Source organism: Maylandia zebra, linkage group LG22, assembly GCF_041146795.1.
Source record: "Maylandia zebra isolate NMK-2024a linkage group LG22, Mzebra_GT3a, whole genome shotgun sequence".
Classification (NCBI taxonomy): Eukaryota; Metazoa; Chordata; class Actinopteri; order Cichliformes; family Cichlidae; genus Maylandia; species Maylandia zebra.
Window position 1 is genome coordinate 8591244 of NC_135187.1, and position 22530 is coordinate 8613773.

At 41.5% G+C, this 22530-nt stretch overlaps 2 protein-coding genes across 3 annotated transcripts; one reads left to right on the forward strand and one right to left on the reverse strand.

The window, feature by feature from the left end:
- The first annotated feature begins 176 nt into the window (after positions 1-176).
- On the forward strand, positions 177-14880 carry ints8 (integrator complex subunit 8). Of its 2 annotated transcripts, XM_023154095.3 has the most exons (29): positions 177-348; positions 1338-1476; positions 1568-1742; positions 1875-2015; positions 2212-2283; positions 2784-2835; positions 2985-3164; positions 3261-3368; positions 3512-3664; positions 3797-3897; positions 4189-4330; positions 4456-4526; positions 4687-4862; positions 4983-5033; positions 9132-9262; positions 9442-9552; positions 9671-9875; positions 10261-10382; positions 10907-11091; positions 11196-11229; positions 11313-11372; positions 11489-11550; positions 12284-12402; positions 12651-12754; positions 12864-12914; positions 13308-13381; positions 13457-13521; positions 13626-13669; positions 14502-14880. In XM_023154095.3, exons 2-29 carry the CDS (start codon positions 1344-1346, stop codon positions 14616-14618), a joined length of 3039 nt encoding a protein of 1012 aa, XP_023009863.1. In that variant the 5' UTR covers positions 177-348; positions 1338-1343; the 3' UTR covers positions 14619-14880. The 2 variants fall into 2 exon arrangements, with proteins under 2 accessions (XP_023009863.1, XP_004569314.1); XM_004569257.4 differs by lacking the exon at positions 4983-5033 and having other exon boundaries at positions 178-348.
- LOC101486478 (G1/S-specific cyclin-E1) lies at positions 14642-21138 on the reverse strand. Its single transcript, XM_004569259.5, has 12 exons — positions 20850-21138; positions 19712-19740; positions 19570-19618; positions 19431-19463; positions 19238-19350; positions 18393-18531; positions 18037-18183; positions 17475-17570; positions 17256-17390; positions 17013-17124; positions 16691-16848; positions 14642-15439 (listed from the first exon to the last, which is right to left on the reverse strand). The coding sequence occupies exons 1-12, from the start codon at positions 20943-20945 to the stop codon at positions 15311-15313; spliced, it is 1236 nt and encodes a 411-aa protein (XP_004569316.4). The 5' UTR covers positions 20946-21138; the 3' UTR covers positions 14642-15310.
- Positions 21139-22530: the final 1392 nt, after the last annotated feature.

The window sequence follows — 22530 nt, forward strand, 5'->3', positions numbered from 1 at the left end:
AAACATTTTAAATGATTGAGTTAAGTTTATAGTATAGGTCTTATTTTTCTTTTCCATTTCTAAATTCACTGTCAGACGTTTTAACGTCCGTGCAAATAACTCGTCCGACCCTAAAGTTTTATACGAATTGAACCAATGGGACCTGAAGCGGCATAAGTATGCGCAATCATGGCGCATTTTTGTGTGTCCTTGGCGACGAAGCGGAACCGGAATTACGAAGGAGATATGGCGCAGGGCACAATGAATTATGAGAGAATCAGTTAGTGTAGCTGGTCCAGCTCCTAATTTTGACATTTTGGTGCACATTTTGCCCTCCTGTCTTCTGAACGATCACTGTGCCCCGTTAAGGTAAGACAGTTGGTCCCTACATGCGCGGAACAACCGCCAAAATCTAGACGGCTAGCCGAAATATTAGCCAAAAGACTCCTGGCTCCAAACATAACACAGAATAGGAAGGTGGCGTGCGTTTGGTTTGTTTACAGTGGCAGCCCGAAACATCATCTGTAACCGTGCATTCTTGTAGGTTCAATGGGTAAATCTGATGCCCCCGCCCAGTTAGGACGCCCCGTGAAAATGATTAGAGCTCTCTAAACAACTACTGAAAATTTTAGTGTTAGCTGCTCTGACAGGTGAAGCTATCTAACCTATTATGGAAGTAAATATCTAATAATAGTTACAATTATTTTGAAACTATAAATATTTTTGTTCACAAAATATGAAATTTTATATATATTTACCATCTCCAAGATTTTTAACGAGTGAAAGTAACATTACATGATTGTAAATATACTTAATTTCAAAGAGTGAAACGTAATTACAGAGTTTTTAATTAAGTATCAAAGGTTTAATGTACATCAAAAGGCCCTAACTGTTCAATATTACAAATACAGTCATGTGGAAAAGAAAGAAAAACTAAGTGCAACATATGATTCAGTAGTGTTTGGAAGCTTTAGCAGCAGTAACTTGATGCCATTTTTTTTTATTACTTTCTGATGCTCTTCATGGAGCTGCTGAAGGAGGAAGAGAGGAAGGTCCTGGTGGAGCAGATTATCTTTGCCTGGTTCTGGTTGGTTTAAAGTTAAAAGAACAAATGATCATTTCATTTTTCCTGACAAAAATCCCCAAGAGAAGGTAGTACTGTTACAGTCACCTGTTTATACACCAGTTCTCCTTAAGATGAGTGAACTAATCTAGTTTATAAATATAATAGAAATAAAAATAAATACATTATGTGGTTTTTACTGACAAAGAACTTACATTAAAAACCCCAAACACTTTATATTTATCCTTAAGATCCATTCTAAATAAAGCTGATGTTCATATCTGCATATCTGCAGACGAGGATGAGTGCAGAAGCAGCAGACCGTGTGGCCGCTGTGACCAGCAGTCGGCCTGGCACGCCTCTTCAGACTTCCTGGTTTGAGTTTCTCCTCGACGACAGCCTGCTGGAGAAACACCTGCAGAAATCAAACCCAGGTTTGTTCAGCCTTACTCGTGAGTCCATCGTTTATTTTTAATGACATCTCATGGACTTGTAAATGCTTGTTAATAACTGTTCTTTCTGCAGACCCAGCACCAGTGCAGCTCATCATCCAGTTCCTGGAGCAGGCGTCGAAGCCATCAGTGAATGAGCAGAATCAGGTCCAGCCTCCAGCCGACAACCGTCGGAACCGCACATTGAAGCTGCTTGCACTGAAAGTAGCTGCTCACATGAAATGGGATCTTGAGGTGCTTGAGAAAGGGTGAGTCAGAGTGTTTTAGATGGACATCTTTCGTTATCAGAGTGTGTTTACGAAAAAGCCAAGTGGAATATGTCTCAGCGTGTAATTTAACAAAAATTCCTATTATGCAATTCTCTAATACCTGCTCGGCAGATTGACCATTCCTGTGTTAAACATGCTGCTGAATGAACTCCTGTGTGTGAGCAAAGTGCCGCCAGGGGTGAAACATGTGGACCTGGACCTCTCTACTCTTCCTCCCACCACTGCCATGGCTGTCATCATCTACAACCGCTGGTGAGTGAGATGACTCTCTCCGAAAGCAGCTGTCATGAGCTCAGTGGTAAACTAGTAAAATGGACTATGGACGTGTTTATTTATGTTTGTATCCAAGTCTTAAACTGTAAATGTAGATTAAAAGAGGATGCATGAATAGAGATTGTGGCAGAGAATTAACCACTCATTTGTCTCATTTATATTTTGTCTGTTAAAGGGCCATCAGAACAATTGTGCTGAGCAGCTTTCCAGAGAAACAAACCAAACCTGGACCCCACCAGATAAACATGTAAGTCCTTCTCCTTCCTCTTCCTCCCCTTTATCACTTATTGCATCCACACTTACATGTTTTTATTCTCAAATTTGTGTTATGCTATGTTACCACCTGCCTACCGCTCTGCTCCTGTGCTGGAGTTTTAGCCCCTCAAAGACTTTTAGAAGCACATCTGACGCTGTTTCAGTTTTAAATCTCTGGGATTGTGTTTTTGTGTTGCCAGCCAGACATTCAGACTTCTGAAAACATTGAGACATTGTTCTACCCACATTCATTTGCTGATTGGCTTTAATTAGTCACAAAATGTTAATTTAAAATTCTCATTGAGACAGATCACTTTCATCTTATTTTAAAATTAAAATATTTTATTGTGTAAATATACACAATAAATAAAAAATGTACTTGTGCTCATCTAATTCTTTGTAAAAAATACCAACATCCAGGCTTAATTTTGCAAATTTAGTGAAAAATAAATCATGTATTCCACTGAATGCTTCTGTTGTGCCCTGATTTAGGTTGAATATTGTACAGCAGGAGAAAGAAATGACTGAAAACATCCTCACTGTGGTGAGTAAGCACCTTTTTTATGATCCATACATACTCTGTGAGTACATAAAACTATACCTTATTAATTATATTATTAGACATGTCATTTAAATTTCAGATAAACTAACAGCAGAAGTTGATACTATTTTTAAAATGTTTCATTCCTTCAGCTAAAGGAGCAGGCGGCTGATTCCATCAGTGTGCTGGAAGGAGCTGTGAGACTGAAGAAAGACTTCTACGTTCACACCATGAGGACTCTGGACCTGCTGGCCGCAGACACTGCTGCCAACGGAGAGACAGAGTCTTCGACCGCAGGGCTTCGCATCAGCGCCGATGAGCTGCACTGCCAGGTTGGCTGAGTGCACAGCGCTGTCTTTCTAGAACTCTAATCCTTCTGGAAAAAAAGTGAATTTTTCTTTGGAGTAATAGAAGGATTTGTGTTTCAGGTGCATTATGATTTAGGAGGCATTTTCTTCCATCAAGGCTGCACAGACCTGCCAATCTATGAGAAGGCTCGGGATCACTTCAGACAGACAAAGGAACTTTTAAAGAAGGTAATCATATTTTATCACAGCTTCAGTGACACAGTATGATTTAACTTTCTCAGGAGAGCCACAAGATGTAACTTTTCTCACAAAAGCTGCTGACATGGAGCTTTAGCAGTGGTTCAGTTTACCTTTTTCTCTACGCCTTTTAGCTAGACTCAACAGTTCATGTTCACCTGGATGAGAAGCGCCTGGCTGGATACTGGAACGCCTGTAGAGCTTTGACCGGAGACTGTGACCCCTCTGACCCCCAGACGACACCCTACGACCAGATTAACAGCCTGATCCGGGCTCACAACTACCCGGTCAGAGCAAACACATTGGAGAGATTTGAGTACTGCATTCTTATGAGTGTTGTGTTGCTTAGGCAGAAGTAGGTTGACATCACAAATAGGGGGCAAAAAATGGTTTGTAAACTCCACTTTAATTCTCTGCAGGCCGTCATTGAAGCCTTCATCAAAGACAACATATCGCGCAGTTTGCCAAACCACTTCAGACGGTCTGTTCTCCGGGAGTTCTTGTATAAAGTCCAACAAGGGTGAGGAAACAACAAAATCAAACCTCTCTGCACGCACTGCAGCTAGCACAGACTTCAGTCACTGATCCATAGAGAGTTGTTATGGTCTGTTCTTTCACTCATTCTACTTGTGGAAATACAGTTTCTGTGGTTTCTTTGTGGACCACAAATTTTCACCTTTAAGCCAACAGCTGGAATTGGTTAACACATTAAGCTGATATATACCATTAAATAGTCAATAATTTTGTAAAATAGTCTTGTAAAAGCATTTTATGCATTCATATTTTTGTGTAACATCCCATCTCCCTGCAGGGAATCAGGCCTGGATGAGGTGTGTCACAAACTCTGTGTCTGCAACGCCGTCCGCGACACTCTGGAAGGAGAGATCCTCAGCGTGCGTTTTCAGCAGCTGCTCCTTAAGCCTAGCAAACAAGTGGTGGACTTCATTTTAGAGGTACCTCAGTAAATTGTGACCTGTGGTTTTTACTTCAGTATTATATTAAGAACAGTTTTTCTTTCATGTAGTAAAAGTTGTTTAAAGCCACTGCAGATTACAGTCAGACTTTGTTTGTCCTGCAGGTGTGCACACGCTCGCTGGAAAAAGACCGTCCATCTGAGGCGTCCAGAAGAAACATGGCTAATTTCCTGAAGTGAGTCAGAGTCACTGTTTTCCATGCATTGGACAATTATATAGGAGGTTATCAAGGGTCTGCTACAGAGATGATGTCGGGCAACAATACATTATTCAAATTCTATACTTGATGATGATGATGAAGACTTTGTCTTCCTTCTAAACCTCTTATGGTGCAGGACTCTGTGTGAAAGCTTGGAGGACCTGTCTCTGGTGTTTGTGGTGTCATCCCATAAGCTCTTCATGGAGCTGCTGAAGGAGGAAGAGAGGAAGGTCCTGGTGGAGCAGATGAGGAAGCGGTCGGCCACAATCAACCTCAGTGCCAAACCTCTGCCTTCCTTCTACGACATTCCAGGTACGTGGCCGAGACTTCTTGTAATGGAGGAGGTCACTTTAAGAGGGATGGACTTGACCTCCTGACTATGAATAATGTAGATGATAAGGTGCTGACTCTATGAATCCACAATCTCAACAGGGTTGTCCGATAAGAACAGATGGCGTATCCACAAAATCCACTGCCACTCAGGTATCTGCCGTTCACTCATTTATTTAACAAGAATCCGAACCACACATCCATAATGTGAGTCAGGGGATTTAACAGGCTGTAAAATGCTATATGCCGTGTGGTGAGTGATGGTGTGGTTTCTGTTGGAAAGAACATAAGTCTTCCATAATTATGTGAACAGAGTGAATTAAATGTGTAATACAACAATACAAACAATACCGGATAGTGGAACATTCAACCAAAATAAGGGAGTGTCAACAAATGCTAATTTTACTATTTACATAAATCCTAACTAGGCACTTTACATTAGAGCTAACATGAGAAATTAGTGACGGTCCCTTAATGACCGCACGGCAGAGGCTGCTTCGCAGTAGTGATGTGCGATACCACTGATTTCCTTTCCGATCCGATACAAAGTTAAATTCAGGGTGGTATCGACGATACTGATCCGATACCGATACTTTGTACAAAAACGTATTTCAGTTATTGTATCTCAAATTATAGCATCATAATGATTACAGGACATCGGATTACTTGTTCTTATTGCTTAATAATGCACAGTTATCATATAGAAATAAAAAAAAACTGAAGTTGTGCGCTATTTGAACACGTTGCCTGCCTGCAGCACTAAAGGACTCCGTGAGAGACGTCCGTCTCGCCCTTGCAGCACCTGTCCATGTCCACTCCTCCTCTTCAGTTCACCTCAACATAAGCTCGTCATATTCTTGTGCTTGATGAGGTTAGTAGTGTTGCCAAAACACCTCCCTTTCTTGCCACATGTATTGCAAACTACGTCTCAACCGTTTGTGGAAGTAAAATACGTCTGCACATGACTCCATTTATGCTCAGCCATTGTTGTGAGTGTGCACAACAAGGGGCTGGACACATTTATACAAACATATGTCACGACTATGACAGGCGGAAGACTAAGTAGTTCCTTCCAATGTAGATAATCCAAATGATATAGTTTATTTGCACTCTGTTCCTGTTAATGATAACCTACAAATTTACCCTAAATTACTAAAATATCGATATTTTAATATGAGTATCGATTCTAGAACATAAATGACTGGTATCAGAGGAATCGATATTTCAGTATCGATCCGCACATCACTACTTCGCAGTAAACGGCAGTAACATTCGGTAAACAAAGGGTGCGCCACGGATTAAACAAGGGAGGATAATGGCCGCAGCAAAGAACAAACACGATAGAACACAGAAACTTACAGTCTCATGGACGCACACCGCTAACAGCATTAGAAGGAACGAAAATCCACATGGTGAGTAAAACTCTGCTGACTCTTCCCACCTGCAGCTCCGACCGAACTCTGTGCGTCAACGTGTGCGTAATGATGAGGTAGAATTGTGTCTTCAAAATTCAAATTTAAATTTTTATTTGTCACGTACACAGTCATACACAGTACGATATGCAGTGAAATGCTTAGACAACTGCTCGTGACCTAAAGAAAAAAAAAAAAGGAAAAGGCTATGAATAAGATAGGAAATAAATATGAAAAATTAAAAAGGGTAAATTTAACTAGGAAGGAATAAAATATAAATTAAAGTTGAAAATAAAATAACTGTACAACAAAATACACAATACACAGTATAGAACTATATAAGAATGTATGAAGAAGTATAAATAAATAAATATATACACAATAACAGCAGCTGTAGAAGTATTAACTGGAAATGAAGAATGTAGTGACCAGTGTTGTGCAATCCACATTATATCTTGTGCAGTGCAAATATGCTCAAAGTGATCTAAGTGATGAAGTGAAAACAATGTCCAGTGTGTGTGTAAGAACTATATGTGTGGGTCAGGACTGTGTGGTGGTGTGATTGAGAGACCGTATCGCCTGCGGGAAGAAGCTCCTCCTCAGTCTCTCTGTGTTGGTCTTCAGGGAGCGGAATCGCTTTCCTGACCTCAACAGAGAGAACAGTCTGTTGTTGGGATGGCTGAGGTCCTTCACGATCTTCCTGGCCTTGGTCCAGCACCGCCTGCTGTAGATTGAGTGCAGGTCAGGGAGCTCAGAGCGAATATTGCGCTCAGCTGACCGCACAACCCTCTGTAGAGCTTGTCTGTCCTGCATGGTGCTGTTCCCGAACCAGGTTAAGATGTTTCCCGTCAGGATGCTCTCTATGGTGTAGGGCTGCCACAAACGATTATTTTGATAGTCGACTAGTCACCGATTATTTTTGCGATTAGTCGACTAATCAGATCATCATCCATTGGACGTACAGCGTACAGCTTATTGCACCAGCAGCATCTGGTCTTATATAACTATCATTAGCTTACAGCTTGAAGTGTTTGTGCTAACTAAAAATAAAGACAAGATGGTAGTTTATTAATTTTTAATGGAATTTGCAGATTGTTTCGGTGAAGTTTAATAAACTCCTTGCTTTCTAAAATATAACAGGACACCGGAGTATATTCTCCAGCGTCTCACACTTCTGATAATCAGCTGTCTGCTTGACAGTTTTAGCTGTGCAAAAACTATAACTTTAATCTCAGCCAAACCGATTTACTCAGGAACAAATAAAATACTAAAGAAAGCCAAACAATAAAATTTTTAAGTTATCTAAGTGACTTATATATATGTTTAACCTGACTAGCGAAAGACAGCGGTGGGTTTGAAAACGATTTGCCGGGAGTCCGGTGTTCTCACGGCTCTAGTTAGCCTTGCCCCCGCCTAGCTAACGAGCTAGTGGGTAACAGACGTCTCCGAAAATGTCGGAGCGCTTTTGAAAATATGTGGTGTCTTGATAAACTGAGCAGATATTTGAGGTTTACACAGCTACATTCTCGCCTGAAAATATGTTAAACGTTTATTTTGTGACCCAGAAAGAATAATAAGAGTAAAGTTAAAACTAACTAGCTGCCGCCATTGTTGACAGCTGCGCTATGAATTCTGGGACACAGCTTCTTCTTCTTCGGGGTTTAACGGCAGCTGGCATCCTTGGACATGCAGTGCTGCCATCTTCTGTTTCAGTCCGTTATTACACTCTTAAATCCTACTACTCATTCCTGCGTCCTTTGTGATCTTACAAAGCTTCAAACGATGCGTCGACTATTAAATTAGTCGTCGACGATTTTAATAGTCGACATAATCGTGACTAGTCGACTAATCGTGGCAGCCCTACTATGGTGCACGAGTAAAAGTTCCTGAGCACCTTGGAGGGCAGTTGGAAGTCTCTCAAGCGTCTGAGGTGGTAGAGACGCTGTCGGGCCTTTTTCACCACGGTGTTGATGTGACAGGACCATGACAGGTCCTGCGTGATGTGAACTCCGAGGCATTTGAAGCTGTCCACTCTCTCCACTGGGCACTCGTTGATGACAGGGGTCTGGTAGTTCCTCTCCTGCTTAGTGCTGAAGTCCACTATCAGCTCCTTTGTCTTACTGACGTTTAGAAGGAGGTTGTTCCTCTGGCACCAGTTCTCCAGATTCCTAATCTCCTTCAGGTAGGCCGTCTCGTTGTTATCAGAGATCAGGCCCACCATGACGGTGTCGTCAGCAAACTTGATGATGGTGGTGGAGCTGGTAGTGGTCACACAGTCATATGTGTACAAAGAGTACAGCAGGGGGCTCAGAACACACCCCCTGGGGGGCTCCAGTGCTGAGAGTGGTGGAGGCTGAGACATGTCCGCCCATCCTTACTGCCTGTGGTCTGCCAGTTGGAGATCCACTGACACATAGATGAGCTGAGTCCCAGATGCTCCAGCTTGGTGGTGAGTGTGGAGGGAATTATGGTATTAAATGCAGAGCTGTAGTCTATGAAGAGCATTTTAACATAATTCCCCCTTCTAGTGTCCAAGTGAGTGAGTGATGGCATCGTCTGTGGAACGATTTGGACGGTAAGCGAACTGTAGTGGGTCCAGTGTGTCTGGTAGTGAAGAAATGATGAAGTCTAACCCTCTTCTGATTGGTGAAGAGAATGGGTTGCCTCACCGCTTATTGGCTAAACAGCAACAGTATGCTGATATCTTACTCCACAGGTGTGGCTCCGTTCGTGAGTTCTGCGAACTGGCTGGCCTTTTGTACACTTCTGCTACATAACACTGCCGCTTCTCCACATGAAAACCATGAGACATATTGAGGTTTGGTTCACTTCTTCACAGCTTCAGCGAGTGTGAACATTGGCCAGCTGGAGCAGCAGCTCATCCTTTCACTGGAGCCACGCAGGATCAGACAGATCCTCATTGAACTCCACGGCCTGGCTGAACGACCTTTCTGGAGGGTCAACAGCAAGGTCAGAGACATGAGCTCAACATTAATGCATTTAAGATATCTTGGATTGTGCTGGACTACAGTTTCTCACATATACACATATATACACACATTTGGAATAATTTTCAATCCTTACTTCTAACACACGAAACCAACCAAGATGATCTGAATTAACCTACCACTTCCTGTTTATATGAACAGTGGGAGGTTCCTCCAGACTACATTAATGTGATCCTCGGCATTAAAGACAACCTGACCAAGGACCTGGTTTATATCCTCATGGCCAAAGGACTCCACTGCATTTCAATAAAGGTCTGAGCCATTATCAACGCTCAGTGGGGCATAAATGTTATTTTAATAATTAAACGTTGTTATCCAATCATAGAGCATCACTTTTAACTGCTTAATACATGGAGCATGTTTTCCTCAGGACTTCGCCCATGCACGGCAGCTTTTCTCAGCCTGTCTGGAGCTCGTCACAGAGTTTTCCCCAAAGCTGAGGCAGGTGATGCTGAATGAGATCTTGCTGCTGGAGGTCCGCGCACACGAGGCGATGGCGGCCGAGGGGAGCAAGGAGCGGCCGCCCCCTGACTTGGTCAGCAGGGTCAGAGGTTACCTAGAGATGAGGATTCATGGTGAGTGAACAGCAGCGAGTGGAGTCACTCCAGTGTCAGCATCTTCAGGTTAAGTCTGTGATGGGAGAAAATCATTGTGGATCAGGCTTCATATACTACTATAAAATCTATTTCTAGGGCCCCAGTAAACAAATGTTCTAAACTAATGTCACTTACAAGAAGTTACAGATCTGGTCTTGCAGCTAGAAACATTTGTTTAAAAAAAAAAAGGCACTATTAGGATACTTCTGCAAGAGTAGCATGTATCTCACTGTAAAAATAGACGTATGTCTGCTATCCATAAAAACTTCAGTTACCGATAAAGCAGAATAAACAGCTTCTAGGCCTTGTTATATAGCACCAATTCTGGAGGTGCAGTGAAGGATTTCCTGGTCTTTGTTTCCAGATCTGCCTCTACGTCAGGTGGTGGGAGAGGAGTGTGTCGCCTTCATGTTGAACTGGAGGGAGAACGACTACCTGACTCTGCAGGTGTCGCCGTCTCTGGTCATGAACAACCCGTACATCAAGGTAACACGTCTGTGTGCTTCTTTTTTTAACACTTTCATGAAATTTTCTCTTTCTAGCAGCTCCAGTGATGCTATTTCTGATATTCACCAACATGAAATTATAGCAAAGTTATCGACACAGTAGCTGACTGTCTGTAAGGTTTAAGGCTATTTAAATCCCAGCTGAGGCAGCTGAGACACTCTTCTGCAACTCAGAAGTCACAGCTCTATAAGAAAACTAAAAATCTTGAGTGATTACATAATGAACTAATTAATAAGTTGGTTTAAATTCATTTAAAAATAAGTTGTGGTACCAGATCCACTTAAAATTTTTCCACCAAGACACATGAAAGTCTGAGAGAGTGTATTCTCTCTCAGGATTGATTTGGTTATATTTAGGTACTGTGGGATTTCCAATAAATTACAATGCGACGTCTCGAGAACAAGGTGATGTAGGATTTTGAAACAGATACCATAGGTGTGTCTAGCGGTCGCCAGTATTTTTGCATTTTTCTTTATGAAATTTGTCCTGTTTTGTCCCGATAGCTTGGTCAGCTCCTGGCATCCACGTGTAAGGAGCTTCCAGGTCCTAAAGAAAGTCGGCGCACCGCCAAGGAGCTCTGGGATGTGGTGGTTCAGATCTGCAGCATCTCCATCCAACACAAGAGGAACAGCGACGGCCGAATTGGCCTCATTAAACAGAGAGAGTCCTCCATGGGCATCTTGCACAGGTATGATGTAATTTTAGGATTTCATAGGATTTAGAAACATTACAACATGTCTGAGATTCATGTAGCGTCACACTCATTCTGTTTTCTTAATGTGACTCCTCCAGGAGCAAATTCATCACTTTCACCAAGAAAATTAGAGTAAGTATCACCACATACCAACTTAAACACACTGTGGAAGAATAAATTAGCTGTTTACCTTGTGATTTGTCTTATTCTTACAGGAGCCACTGGTGCTGACGACTCTGATCTCACTGTTTGTGAGACTCCACAGTATAGTCAGGGTATGACTCTGAATTCATAAATAGAACACAGTAAAATGGAAAAATTGAGGGATTTCAGTGCTGCTGTAGTTTCTGTCTGCATCTTCAGCCCCTTGTTTTTTCTTCTTCTTCTTTAGGATGACATTGTAAATGAAGTTACTGCAGAACATCTCTCCATCTGGCCATCTTCTCTTCCAAAGTAGGAACGACTTTTCTATTTTACCTCATCTGTTTGTTTTAGCTGCACCAACTGTTTCTGCTACACTGCACTGGTCGGACTTAGTTACAGGACCGACACACAGGGATCTCTTTTCCTGTCCTCAACTCCTACAAGCTGAGAGAAATCTTTTAAAGCTTGTTTGAGCTACTGAAAAAATAAGAAATAAGAATTTTGAGTTGAGTGAATATGTGTGGTTTGGACTAGTTTGACTCCTGCACCCCTGCTTGTACATTGTCATTTTACTCTTTATTCATTGTGTTGATGCCTCTTCACACTAACAGCTTATAAGCAGAGGTTACTTTTCTTGTGAAAAAGTTACAGGAAGTACACTGTGCATGAAAAGCTGTCAGGTTATCTGCAGTTACAGATCTGTTTATTACGTTCTTAGTTCAGACTCTACTAGAGCAGCTTTGCATGACTCACAGTTCAGAATAATCCTTATTTGACTTGTACTGATGCTCCTCAGTTCATCCTCTGTGTGAACCAAGCTGTTTTCATTCCTTTGTCGTCAAGCCAACTTTCTTCTGATTGGCTAGCCTTCACAAACAGTTTGATATTAGGGGATATCATCTCTCTCTGACATCATAAACAATCAAAAGCAGCTGCACTATGACTGTAACTGTTAATATGAGAGGACATAAGGAAAAACATCCCCTTTAACAGCATGTACACAGCACGAAAAACTAAATGTTCCGATCTGTGTGTTGAGCAGCATACAGGCAGTGGATGTGGAAGCTGTGGCTGTGACAGTCAAGGAGTTGGTTTCCTATGCTCTCACTCTAAACCCCAATAACCAATCATGGCTTATCACACAAGCCGACATCTACTTTGGTAAGAACAATCACCACATCTCATCAACTCAGAGAACTTTCTTCACTGAATCAGTGAAATGTTGTCATTCCTTAGACAAAGGCTGACGTTTTTCCACCAATGTACTTGACGTTTGGACAGAAAGGAAAAATAAGATTGAAGTGACTTAAAAGAAATTTCACAGCAATTGCGAAACATTCCCTTAAGAAAGCATTTTCAGACACAGCCACCTGCAGCTTGAATAACAACTTTCATTTCTCCCTATGTAGTGACCAATCAGTACTCTGCAGCTCTGAACCTTTACCTGCAGGCTGGAGCTGTGTGCTCGGACTTCTTCACCAAAGCCGTCCCCCCCGACATCTACACTGACCAGGTAAAACACCGACTAATACCAGAGTGCACTACATAGTGAGCCTCTGCAGTTTGAGAGATATGAGAGCCGACTGACTCGCCTAACAGTAACACACCTGTTTTTATTTTAGGTTCTGAAGAGGATGATTAAATGCTGTTCAATGCTGAACTGCCACACACAGGTCAGAGGTCAAACTGCCTATTTGAGAAAGTGAACTAATGTTAGCTGCTGAGGAATTAATGAACATATTGTTGGATTGATGCAAGTGCCCACTTTGTTTTCCCCAGTATAATTTCATGAATAAAAGCTAGAAAGCTCCTCGTCCCTTCTTTGAACATTTAGCAGAACAAAATCAATATAACAGTATAATAATGATAGACCCTGATGAGAGAAAATATATCAGCTTTATTTGCTGATGAGAGTCAATAAGGCAAATCAACCAATACCATTGTTTGCCTCATTATTCCGTGCACCTCTGCTAAAGTATAAAGCCGACTGTAAGTGTCTCAGTGCTGACTGGTGTCTTACAGATGTAGCGAGTTGGAAGTAATGTGACATCTCTGATTCTCGTCAGGTTGCTGTTCTGTGCCAGTTTCTGAGAGAAGTCGACTACATGACAGCGTTCAAAGCGCTTCAGGAGCAGAACAGGTACGGCCCTGGAGGACACATTACATTACCCACAGAGCCATTCTTAATAACAGCTAGTATCCTCTCACATTACAGTCACGACGCCATGGACTCATTCTACGACTACATCTGGGACGTCACCATCCTGGAATATCTCACACGTATCCTTCATGTAACAATAATCACTGTTGGCTAAAACTTATTTTCTTTTCAAGGAATACATTCTCTCCAGTGTCTGTTTAGCTTCCTGATTTTTTTTGCTCAGATATTCACCACAAACGAGGAGAGACTGAGAAGAGACAAATAGCGGTAAGTCTTTATAACCCTACAGCTTATACCACGAAAGGCTGCGACCTGAAAAGCATCTCATACGTATAGATTTATGACTTCTTTTATGCAATAAAATCATAGAAGAATAATGCAGGAAGAGACCGGCAACAAAGTGACGACCAGCTAACGCTTGTCAATGACCACCCACATAAGCAGACTGGTTAATGTCTAATAAAAATAAAATACTTGTGAGGCATAAAAGGTCAAATTTAATCTGACATGCATTGTGAAACAAGAGTTACTGAGCAATGTTGAGCTTAAAGTTAGAGCTCAACTCTTTACCTGCCCAGATCTCTATGGTAACTTAAGCTGAATGTGCCACCTAGTCTGTAGCAGGTTATATTCAGAGTTATGGTTTTAAAATCTGGAAGCATCAATTTCACAGTATACAAGTGAAATATAATTATCTGCAATTAGAGCAGTGCAGCTCAGTCACATCCTCAGTGGACTTTGCATTCAGCTGGTGAAAGGTGTACAGAGGTTTTTAGAGTCCTAATCTGCTGCCACGTCTATTTTACACTGTTGGAACTGCAGCCAAATGAAACAGATTAGAAAGTTGATCTGTAACGTTTCAAGGAGGTTCATCAATTAATATTCAAATTTATATAAACTAAAGAGATTTCCACATGCTTTTATTAGGCTGTGGGAGAGAGACTTAAACACACTGAGTAACCTTAAACGTTCAGGTGTATGGACTGCAATAAAGAATTTATATAAAATGTTTGGAAGTGTAGAACCTGTAGGATTTTGTATATTTCAATAAGAATTCTCATAACAAAAACATAACCGATGTCTTCTCCCAACCCTTCAGATAAAAGCGATTGGACAGACAGAACTGAACACCAGTAATCCAGAGGAAGTGCTGCAGCTGGCTGCGCAGAAGAGGAAGAAGAGATTCCTGCAGGCGATGGCCAAACTGTACTTTTAGTAAACACACGAACCACTGTCAGATTTCACAGGGTGGGGATGAATATTTTATTTTGTGGTAACAAGTACATGGTAATTTGTATTATTTTCATCTTTTGCAATAAACTTATAAAATCAAAATGCCCTGAGTTAATCACATCAGGACCTGGTTCAGTTAATGCTTTGTTTGGGGTTTTTAAAAATTCACACTAGTACAGCATTCATTTTACTATACTTTGGCTGCTGGACAGCAGCACACAACATTTCTTCATTTAAAAAGAGGGGGGAAAAAAATGCATCCCACAATTTTCTAAAAATTCACCTTCAGGTTACAAACTTTTGAACTTTGCATTTTTCTGAAATAAAACCTTAAAAGCCAAAAATGAGGGAAAACAAAAAGTGGCTAGAAGAAGAGTGGCCTTCAAATATCAGTTAACAGTTTAGATCTCCTACATTGTCTTTTAATGGATTGAATACGTCAAGAACTACTATTTGTGGTGAGGGGAAGATGCGGGGGTGGGTGGGGGTGACAACTATTCAACTCTAAACTAACAATAACTATTCTCACACTATGGCATACTAAGACTACGACACAATTTATTTTGATTCAGCATTCAACTCTGTCAGATCAGTCTGAGTTGGACATTTGCAGCCATCTCTGCAGGAAATCTGAGGAAAGTTTCAGATAGAACTGCAATCAGCACCTTCAGACTGTTAAACTTCATCTTCTGAAGACGTAAGTCCTTGCCCAGGTACGTAGATCCTCCCTCTGTACGAGGTGGCATCGAGCGGTTCCACATCATTTGTAGGAGAATTGCCTTTTATTGCCTTGTGAGCAACATCCTAAAAATTAACGGAAGCAATTTATTGACACTGTAAGGGTAACAACTTGGAATTCAAGTCTTTCATTTTTAGTCTTTTTTTTTTTTAATTAAAAATAACATTTCATTTTAAACAGAATAAATATGCCGGGGGGGGGGGGGGGGGGGGAAGAAACCTTTAGAGTTTCATTCCCTTCTGCAAAATAAGACTTCTACAAATGAGCAGTTTCACGTGTGTCAGCTGGGAAAAATAAGTTGTTCAAATGTTCACTTTATACCAAAACTAAATATATTTTCTTAAAATCAAAGAAATGCTTTTACGTGAAATTGTGCATTCAGGGTTTCATTCTGCAATACAGAAACATGGTCCAGGGTTTGTTTGTTGTTGTTTTTTTATGGCTAATGTCAAAAGCTCTGCCATCTCCCCCAATGAAGTTTAAGAATGGCAAAGGAGTGACGACATCATTCAATAACTAAAAGGCTGCAGAATTATGGGTTCATACTAGCACAGTACTGTAAACGAGTGATCCATTTGAATTTCCGTCCACAGAAGTGGGCAACCAAATAGAATGATAGGCAACACTACTCACACAGATTCAAGTCAACCTCATCATTTCAAATTCCTCAGCATTGGCAGAGGTATGGTGTCTCATACCACTGCTCTTAGCTTTGACTTTGCATTCTTGTTTCTGGAACGGTTGTAAAAAACTGACAGCGTGTCAAACAAGAAGGCAAAGCAGTATGAATGTCATACTGCAGATCAAGGTTTTCGAAATACTCAGACCAGCCCACCTGGCATCAAACACGTCATGATCAAAGTCACTTAAAATAAAGCTTCTTCCTTATTCTGATGCTCAGTTCCAACTTCAGTAGGTCCTCTTGACCATGTCTAAATGCACAGAGTTTCTGCCATGTGATTGACCAATTGTACAAGGTTGACCACCAGTCGAGCAGATGTACCTACTGAAGTGGTCAGCGAATATAGATCATGTGTCAGAAGAGGAGTTATCCAATGCCAGTCCCTTTATTTATAGCTCTTAGTATGCCAGATGCAACACAGGTTGCCACCATCACAAACTGCATTAAACCAGCTTCCATCTGTAAGCTCTATATAGCTTCTACAAACATTTCAAGTCTTAGGAGTTTGCTTTTGTATGGGTAAACAATCATTTTCCCGACTGCATTTTCTAGTCGGACTTCAACCTTAAATTATAAGGAAGACCACAGAGGGGGAAGAGAGAAAAAGAAAAAAGAAAAAAAAAAAGACACTAACCAAAATGGACATGTAGTCCAAGTTTGCCTGGATGTTGTATTGGTCTTCTCTTCTTACTGTGGGAAACACTTTCTGTGTGACTGTGCCAAAGTCTTCCAGTGCATCCATAAAGGGGGCCAGCCAGTCAACACATGGCTGGAGGTGTTCTCTGGGCAGACCTAAACAGAGAAACCAAACATACAGACTGAATAACCTGACATGTTCAAGAGCTGAGCCTTCTCATTTTAAACATTAACTTCGTTCTTCCTGTGTGTCAGGTGTAACACGTTTTCCCACATTTTTTAGTTATTTTACTTCTGTTTTTTAAGTCTCCAACTCTTACATGCAACTTTTTCTACCAGTCCCTGGTCCACGAAATAACACAGGACTGAGGCAGCCAATCCGTGATAAGGTATGTCCATCGAGTTCACGTCAAGGATGCACAGATCTAAAAGCTAAAACAAAAACACCTTGAGCAACTACACACAAGGTTAGCAAGGATATTTCACTTCTCTTGCAATACAGTCTTATTTGTAGATGTATTATAGAACTGTTGACTTAAATATAAGTCAACTCAAACACCTACATTTGCACTTCTCATGTAAGTATCTTTTGGAAACGGCTGCTCAAGCAGGTTTGCTTTTTCTTTCCTGAAGATCACCTGCAGGAGGAACTTCAGCCAGGTCAAAGCCGTTTCCGGACGAGTGTACCAGCGCAATGTCTGCAGAGCATACAAAAGCATATGGATTTATAAAATGCACAATGGAACAGGTGCATATGATGAATAGTGAGTTAAAAGTATTACCCTCAAAATGACCAACTCCATATGACGGAATTCTTCTACATGGTAGATCCCATGAGCCACACGTGACAGATGCAAGATCTTTAAAGGTTTAGATTCCTATAAAATAAATAAAACACCTTTAATCAACCAGGGGTTAAAGTGGGCAGGAACACCTTTCTAGTACCTTTAAATCAACCCAGTTAGTAGTTTCACACAAAGTCAAGCAAGTCAAATTTCAATCCTACATTTAAAATTTTTAATCTGATGTTACCCTTTCCTTTCACTCTGCTGTATTTGACAGCAGGCTATGGCTAATGGGTGGAAAGAAGCCACATACGTATGAAGAATGCAGTCGAAGCGCAGTAAAGCCGAATTACAACAACAGTTCAGGTCTGCCACGCACAAGCAAGAGAGTCACCACTGGTTCCCACTTAAATGCACTTTGTGACACTTTAATCCCTGTTCGCACCATCAAGAAACCCACAGTGCAAATAAAAACATTGGAATAAGTAATAAGAATTTGTATTTTAGATTTAACACAAAAAGAAAAAAAAGAAAAGAAACTACTAAACAGTAATTTTACCTCCATCTTTGATGCTATAAGAAGACATGTGAGCACAATGAGCTGCAGCACACCCAACTTAAGATTTCTCTCAACCAACAGAAAACGGTCAAAGTAGTCCTGTGCCAGGTAGAAAGTCTCCCTGTGAACAGCGTATGCCTCACACACCTGCAGGAACAATCATGAAAGTCCTATTAATGTGTCATTTAGATGAGACAGCTAATCTACACATTCTAATTTGGATTGATTTGCACTACTCACGACTGTATTCCAAGTAAATCATTTTTAGCTACAAACACTAAAAATAACATTCAATGCTGCTTTGATATTACTGAAAATTCTAATTTCACAACAACAACAACAACAACAACAACAACCTTCATTAACCAGTAGAGGATGATCGATCTCATTCTGGGTGTTAACAGGGGCTGCCTCTCCCTGAAGCTCACGCTGCTGCGTCTGATGTTCCTCGGCGTGCCGATCATCTTCACCCACTCCTCATCGGAAGACTCACATCTGTAATATACAGTCAATTAAAGTTACAGCAGTAAGTGAAGAGAAAATGTAAATCCTTTAAAGGTTAATGGGGGAAAAAAAAAAAAAAAAAAAAAAAAAAAAAAAAAAAGCATAAAGTTGATGCGAGACTTTGCTGCTTTTGAAGTTCTTTAACGTTACCTCGCACGGTCAAGCAGCAACCTCTGGAGGCTGCCAGTGCTACCCATCAGCCCACTAGTAGATACACCTAAGGTATCCGTTTGAAAATCCTATGCCAAAACCCTGTTCTAGTTATTGCATTCACAAACTACCCGCCTGGCAAGGTGATGCAAGCAATGTATCCATCAAGTTCTCAGTACTCCAAGTCCTTGGAATTTTCCAATTACCATCCCTAGTGACCAAAGCACACCATCAGCCTTTTATAGCTGAGGGGTAATAAAACTGCAATTTTGTTAAAATGTTATATTTTACAGAATATAAAAAACAAACAAAATCATCTTTACAGTGTAGTTTTATCAACTTGATAATGGAGTTAGCTTTGATGTGTGCTTAGACAGGCACTTTGAGCTGCCTGTCTTCTGCCAACGACTCATCACTGGTTTCAATGGAATTATCTGAATAATAAAAGTTTCCATGGATTATTTTGTCATGTTTAAAAATAACTAATCAGTCTAACAGAAAAGCATCAACAGCAGAAGATGTCAGGATAAGAAAAAAAAGAAAATACCCAAGGTAAGGGTGCAGCGAGAACAGCCGGCTTGAGGCAACTAAGGGAATCGATGCTGGCTGGACTGCATCCTGGAGAGGTGACCTCGGAGTGATCGTAATAAGCTTTCTGAGCTGAAATTAAAAAGAAAATCCACTCACATTTTATCAATGATCTGCCATTTGTTGACTCGTACTTCAAGAAGGTGACATACCCTTTGATGCAGTGTGTTCTCACTTTTTCTGTACTGCAGGATTAAAAAACAAAGTTATAAACTGTACAGAAGTGGCTGTAGAGAACCGTTTTATGCGACTTAAAGTCACAACCATGCTTTCAAATGATTTGTCTCTTACTTTTCGTCCCAGCCATGAAGTCTCCCTCTCTCTTCTCTTTAGGCGACGACTGCAAAGACACAAAACTGAACTCCGTACAGTCCGACAGTCCAATCACACCTCAAAATACAATAATAACGCAAATCCTCAAAAGTAGTCATACCGTCGTGCCATGGATTCTTCCAGTGTCATCTGAAGAAGAGATTAAAAAATGTCAGTGTCAATGGCAAACAAAGGTAGTTGACCTTCAGAGGTAAAATGGCAGATATTGTCCACAAGAGGCTGCACCTGCCTTACACTACAGAACAATGCTTTTATTTTTTGAAGTTAAATAAAGCGGCAGGCCTAAATAAAATGAGGTGGGGGGAAAAAAAAAAAAAAAAAAAAAAAAAAAAAAAATCCAGCAAAAACCTGACAGATGCAGCTTTACTTTTAGCTGATCCATAGAGTTAACATCAGTGGCAACAGTGCATCTACAGCCATCCTTAAAACTCCATCATGGCTTGGGGCTGAATTTCAGACTTTGGTGTTTGGGATCTTGGCAAAATTAAAGGAATCAGATTTTTATCCACCGTTCAATATCATATGCAAGTCGAATGACTTTTCAGCATGACAGTGATCGGAAAACATCTTGATAGAGAAGAGAACAAAAAGAAGCTGGCATCCAAAGAAGCGCTTTGAATGTTCTTCAGGAAGCCTGCAGAACTATCCCTGAAGACTACTTGAAGAACTTAAAATAAAACTTGCTCAAGTGAATTCAGGCTGTCTTGAAGAATGAAGACTTCCAAGTATTAACTTTCAAACTGGCCAGAAGTGTTTTCCTTGTGCATACACTGTATTACCATGCATATTTGCAAAACATTGTTAAAAAATATAAAGAAATGAGGGGGGCTTAAGGGTTTTACACAGGATAATTGACCAGGTGCTTTGAATTGAACCCTAAACCACACTCTATCCCATGTACAGGTGTTAATTTATCTGTTGTGCTTCATGACATTAATCCAATCAGTGTGCACTTCATCGAAAGCTGCCATTTAAAATTCAAGGATGCAAACTTTGCTCACTTGTTTTTAAACGTCACTCAACCAAAGTGAGCTTTGTGGGTCGACAAGCAAGGGTGAGAATAGCCAAATCACCTGCTTAAAAAAAAAGTTAAATAAAAATAACAATAACGAGTTACTTTAAGTATGTCCTTTGGCTCTACCGCGGCGTGCGAAGGCTACAGAAACGAGTGAGCGGTGTAAGTGAACCGCAGAGAGCGGAACTACTTTTACCCTTTAAAGTGACAGCTGCAAACTTACCGTCGTCTCGTCACTTGCCTCTGATGCCATTGCGCGTACGTTTACGACACGTGCATGTTGCGCATGCCTATAAATACTCCCAATCGGAGCAATCATGTTTTTTAATTAAAACATTTAAAACAAAGTTGACTACTTGCAACTGTTTACCTTACGTTTAAATTCACACTGCTTTGGCGTCAAACGCCTAACCACTGGAAGGAGAATAAACTACTGAATAAAATAATAAAATAAAATATATAAAGCATTACGATATAAGTGAGAATTTTTCTGCATTACAGTTAAACACAGTTCAGACTTTACTGTTTCAGAAAAACGTGAAAAAAAACCCCCGCCAGCATCAAACTGGTTTCTTTTCTCTTTTTTTATGAGTTAAATGTATGTATGGAGGTGGGTGGAGCTACATATCAGAACAGCCAATAGGAGAAAGAGTTGAGCGCGTGCTCCTGTAGGGGGGATGTAAACATTTTTTTCTTCAAAACTTTATTAACGCCACAGCATTAAGTATATGGTAAGTAAAAGTTAACTAAAAGGAGGTCAAGTAAGTCAGAAAACATTACATTAATACATTCAACAATAGCGGTGTTGGCCGTCTGATTGGGATCTGGGATGCAGGGCCTCCTTGCTGCTGCGGAGCCTTGGACGACCGCTTGCCTCCACCCCGGGGGAAAGGGTAACATCTCCTGGGTCTAGGTGCCGCTTCTCCCTCCAGGGGCGAGGGAACCTGGACCTGGGGTATAGAGTTTGTTTGGGGAGTGTGATTGTGTGTACAGTGTATGTCTATCCCTACGTTGGGTGAGTGCTGAGTATTTGTATATGTGTGCATGAGGGTGGGAATGCATGTTTGTGTTTATATGTCAGGTCGGATCTTACACTCCACCTCTCTGGGAACTCCCAGGCCCTCCAAAGGCCTATCTCCCCTCACCACACTCCCTGCCGGTAACTGATGCCCTCAGGGGTCAGTGCGTTGGTGGTTCTTGGTGTCCGGGGCTGGGCGCTCAGGTATGTACCAGCTCACTCCCGGTGACTACTTGGCGGGGCCTGGTGCCTGTTGCTCGGTCAGGCCTCTTCCGGGGCAAAGGGGGCCCTCGGGCCTCCGGCCTCTCGGCCTGCGCCTTAGTTCACTCTGGCACAGCTGGCTGCCAGCAGAGCCGGCGGGCACGCCACTGCAGCCCCCTCTGGCTTCTGTTCCATGGCTACTGGGTGACCCCTCATCTGGGGCTCTCCTCAGCTCTTCCCAGGAGGGTGGCACGGATGCCCCTCCGGTGGTCCTCCTTGGGCTCTCGCACTCTGGGGCCTCTGGATGTCTGGAGCCTGGATCTCCTCCATGCCTGCTTCATGCCTTGGGGGAGGGGGCTATGGCTCTCTACATCCTCTAGCAGACCATTACATGGGGAAACCTTTTGAATACAAGCGCGCTGATCCACACAGGTGTGCACACGGGTGTCCACTGTTCATAGACATAAACTATACCTTTATTGGCTGCTATTTCCAAGCACAACGTGCGCTGTCGGTCCTGCTTGCTACACAACAACATTCAACATTTCGTATTTACTGCTGTTTACACTTAGCTAGATTAATGTGATGGTGTTGTGTTTAGTATGTTGCTCTGTTTTTTTTGTTGCCTGTTTTCTCTTCTTTTTCTCTCAACAGGTGATCCAGGAGATTTTTTTTCTTTTTTCCT

Bases quoted from the DNA above. Each gene is read 5' to 3' on its own strand.
- ints8 (XM_023154095.3), top strand. From the start codon at position 1,344: ATGAGTGCAGAAGCAGCAGACCGTGTGGCCGCTGTGACCAGCAGTCGG. The intron at 1,743-1,874 runs GTGAGTCAGAGT...CCTGCTCGGCAG, and splicing joins CTTGAGGTGCTTGAGAAAGG to ATTGACCATTCCTGTGTTAA. The intron at 12,915-13,307 runs GTCAGAGGTCAA...GATTCTCGTCAG, and splicing joins TGCTGAACTGCCACACACAG to GTTGCTGTTCTGTGCCAGTT.
- LOC101486478 (XM_004569259.5), bottom strand. From the start codon at position 20,945: ATGATTGCTCCGATTGGGAGTATTTATAGGCATGCGCAACATGCACGT. The intron at 19,351-19,430 runs GTATGTCACCTT...TTTTAATTTCAG, and splicing joins AGAACACACTGCATCAAAGG to CTCAGAAAGCTTATTACGAT. The intron at 18,184-18,392 runs GTTGTTGTTGTT...TTGTTCCTGCAG, and splicing joins TCCTCTACTGGTTAATGAAG to GTGTGTGAGGCATACGCTGT.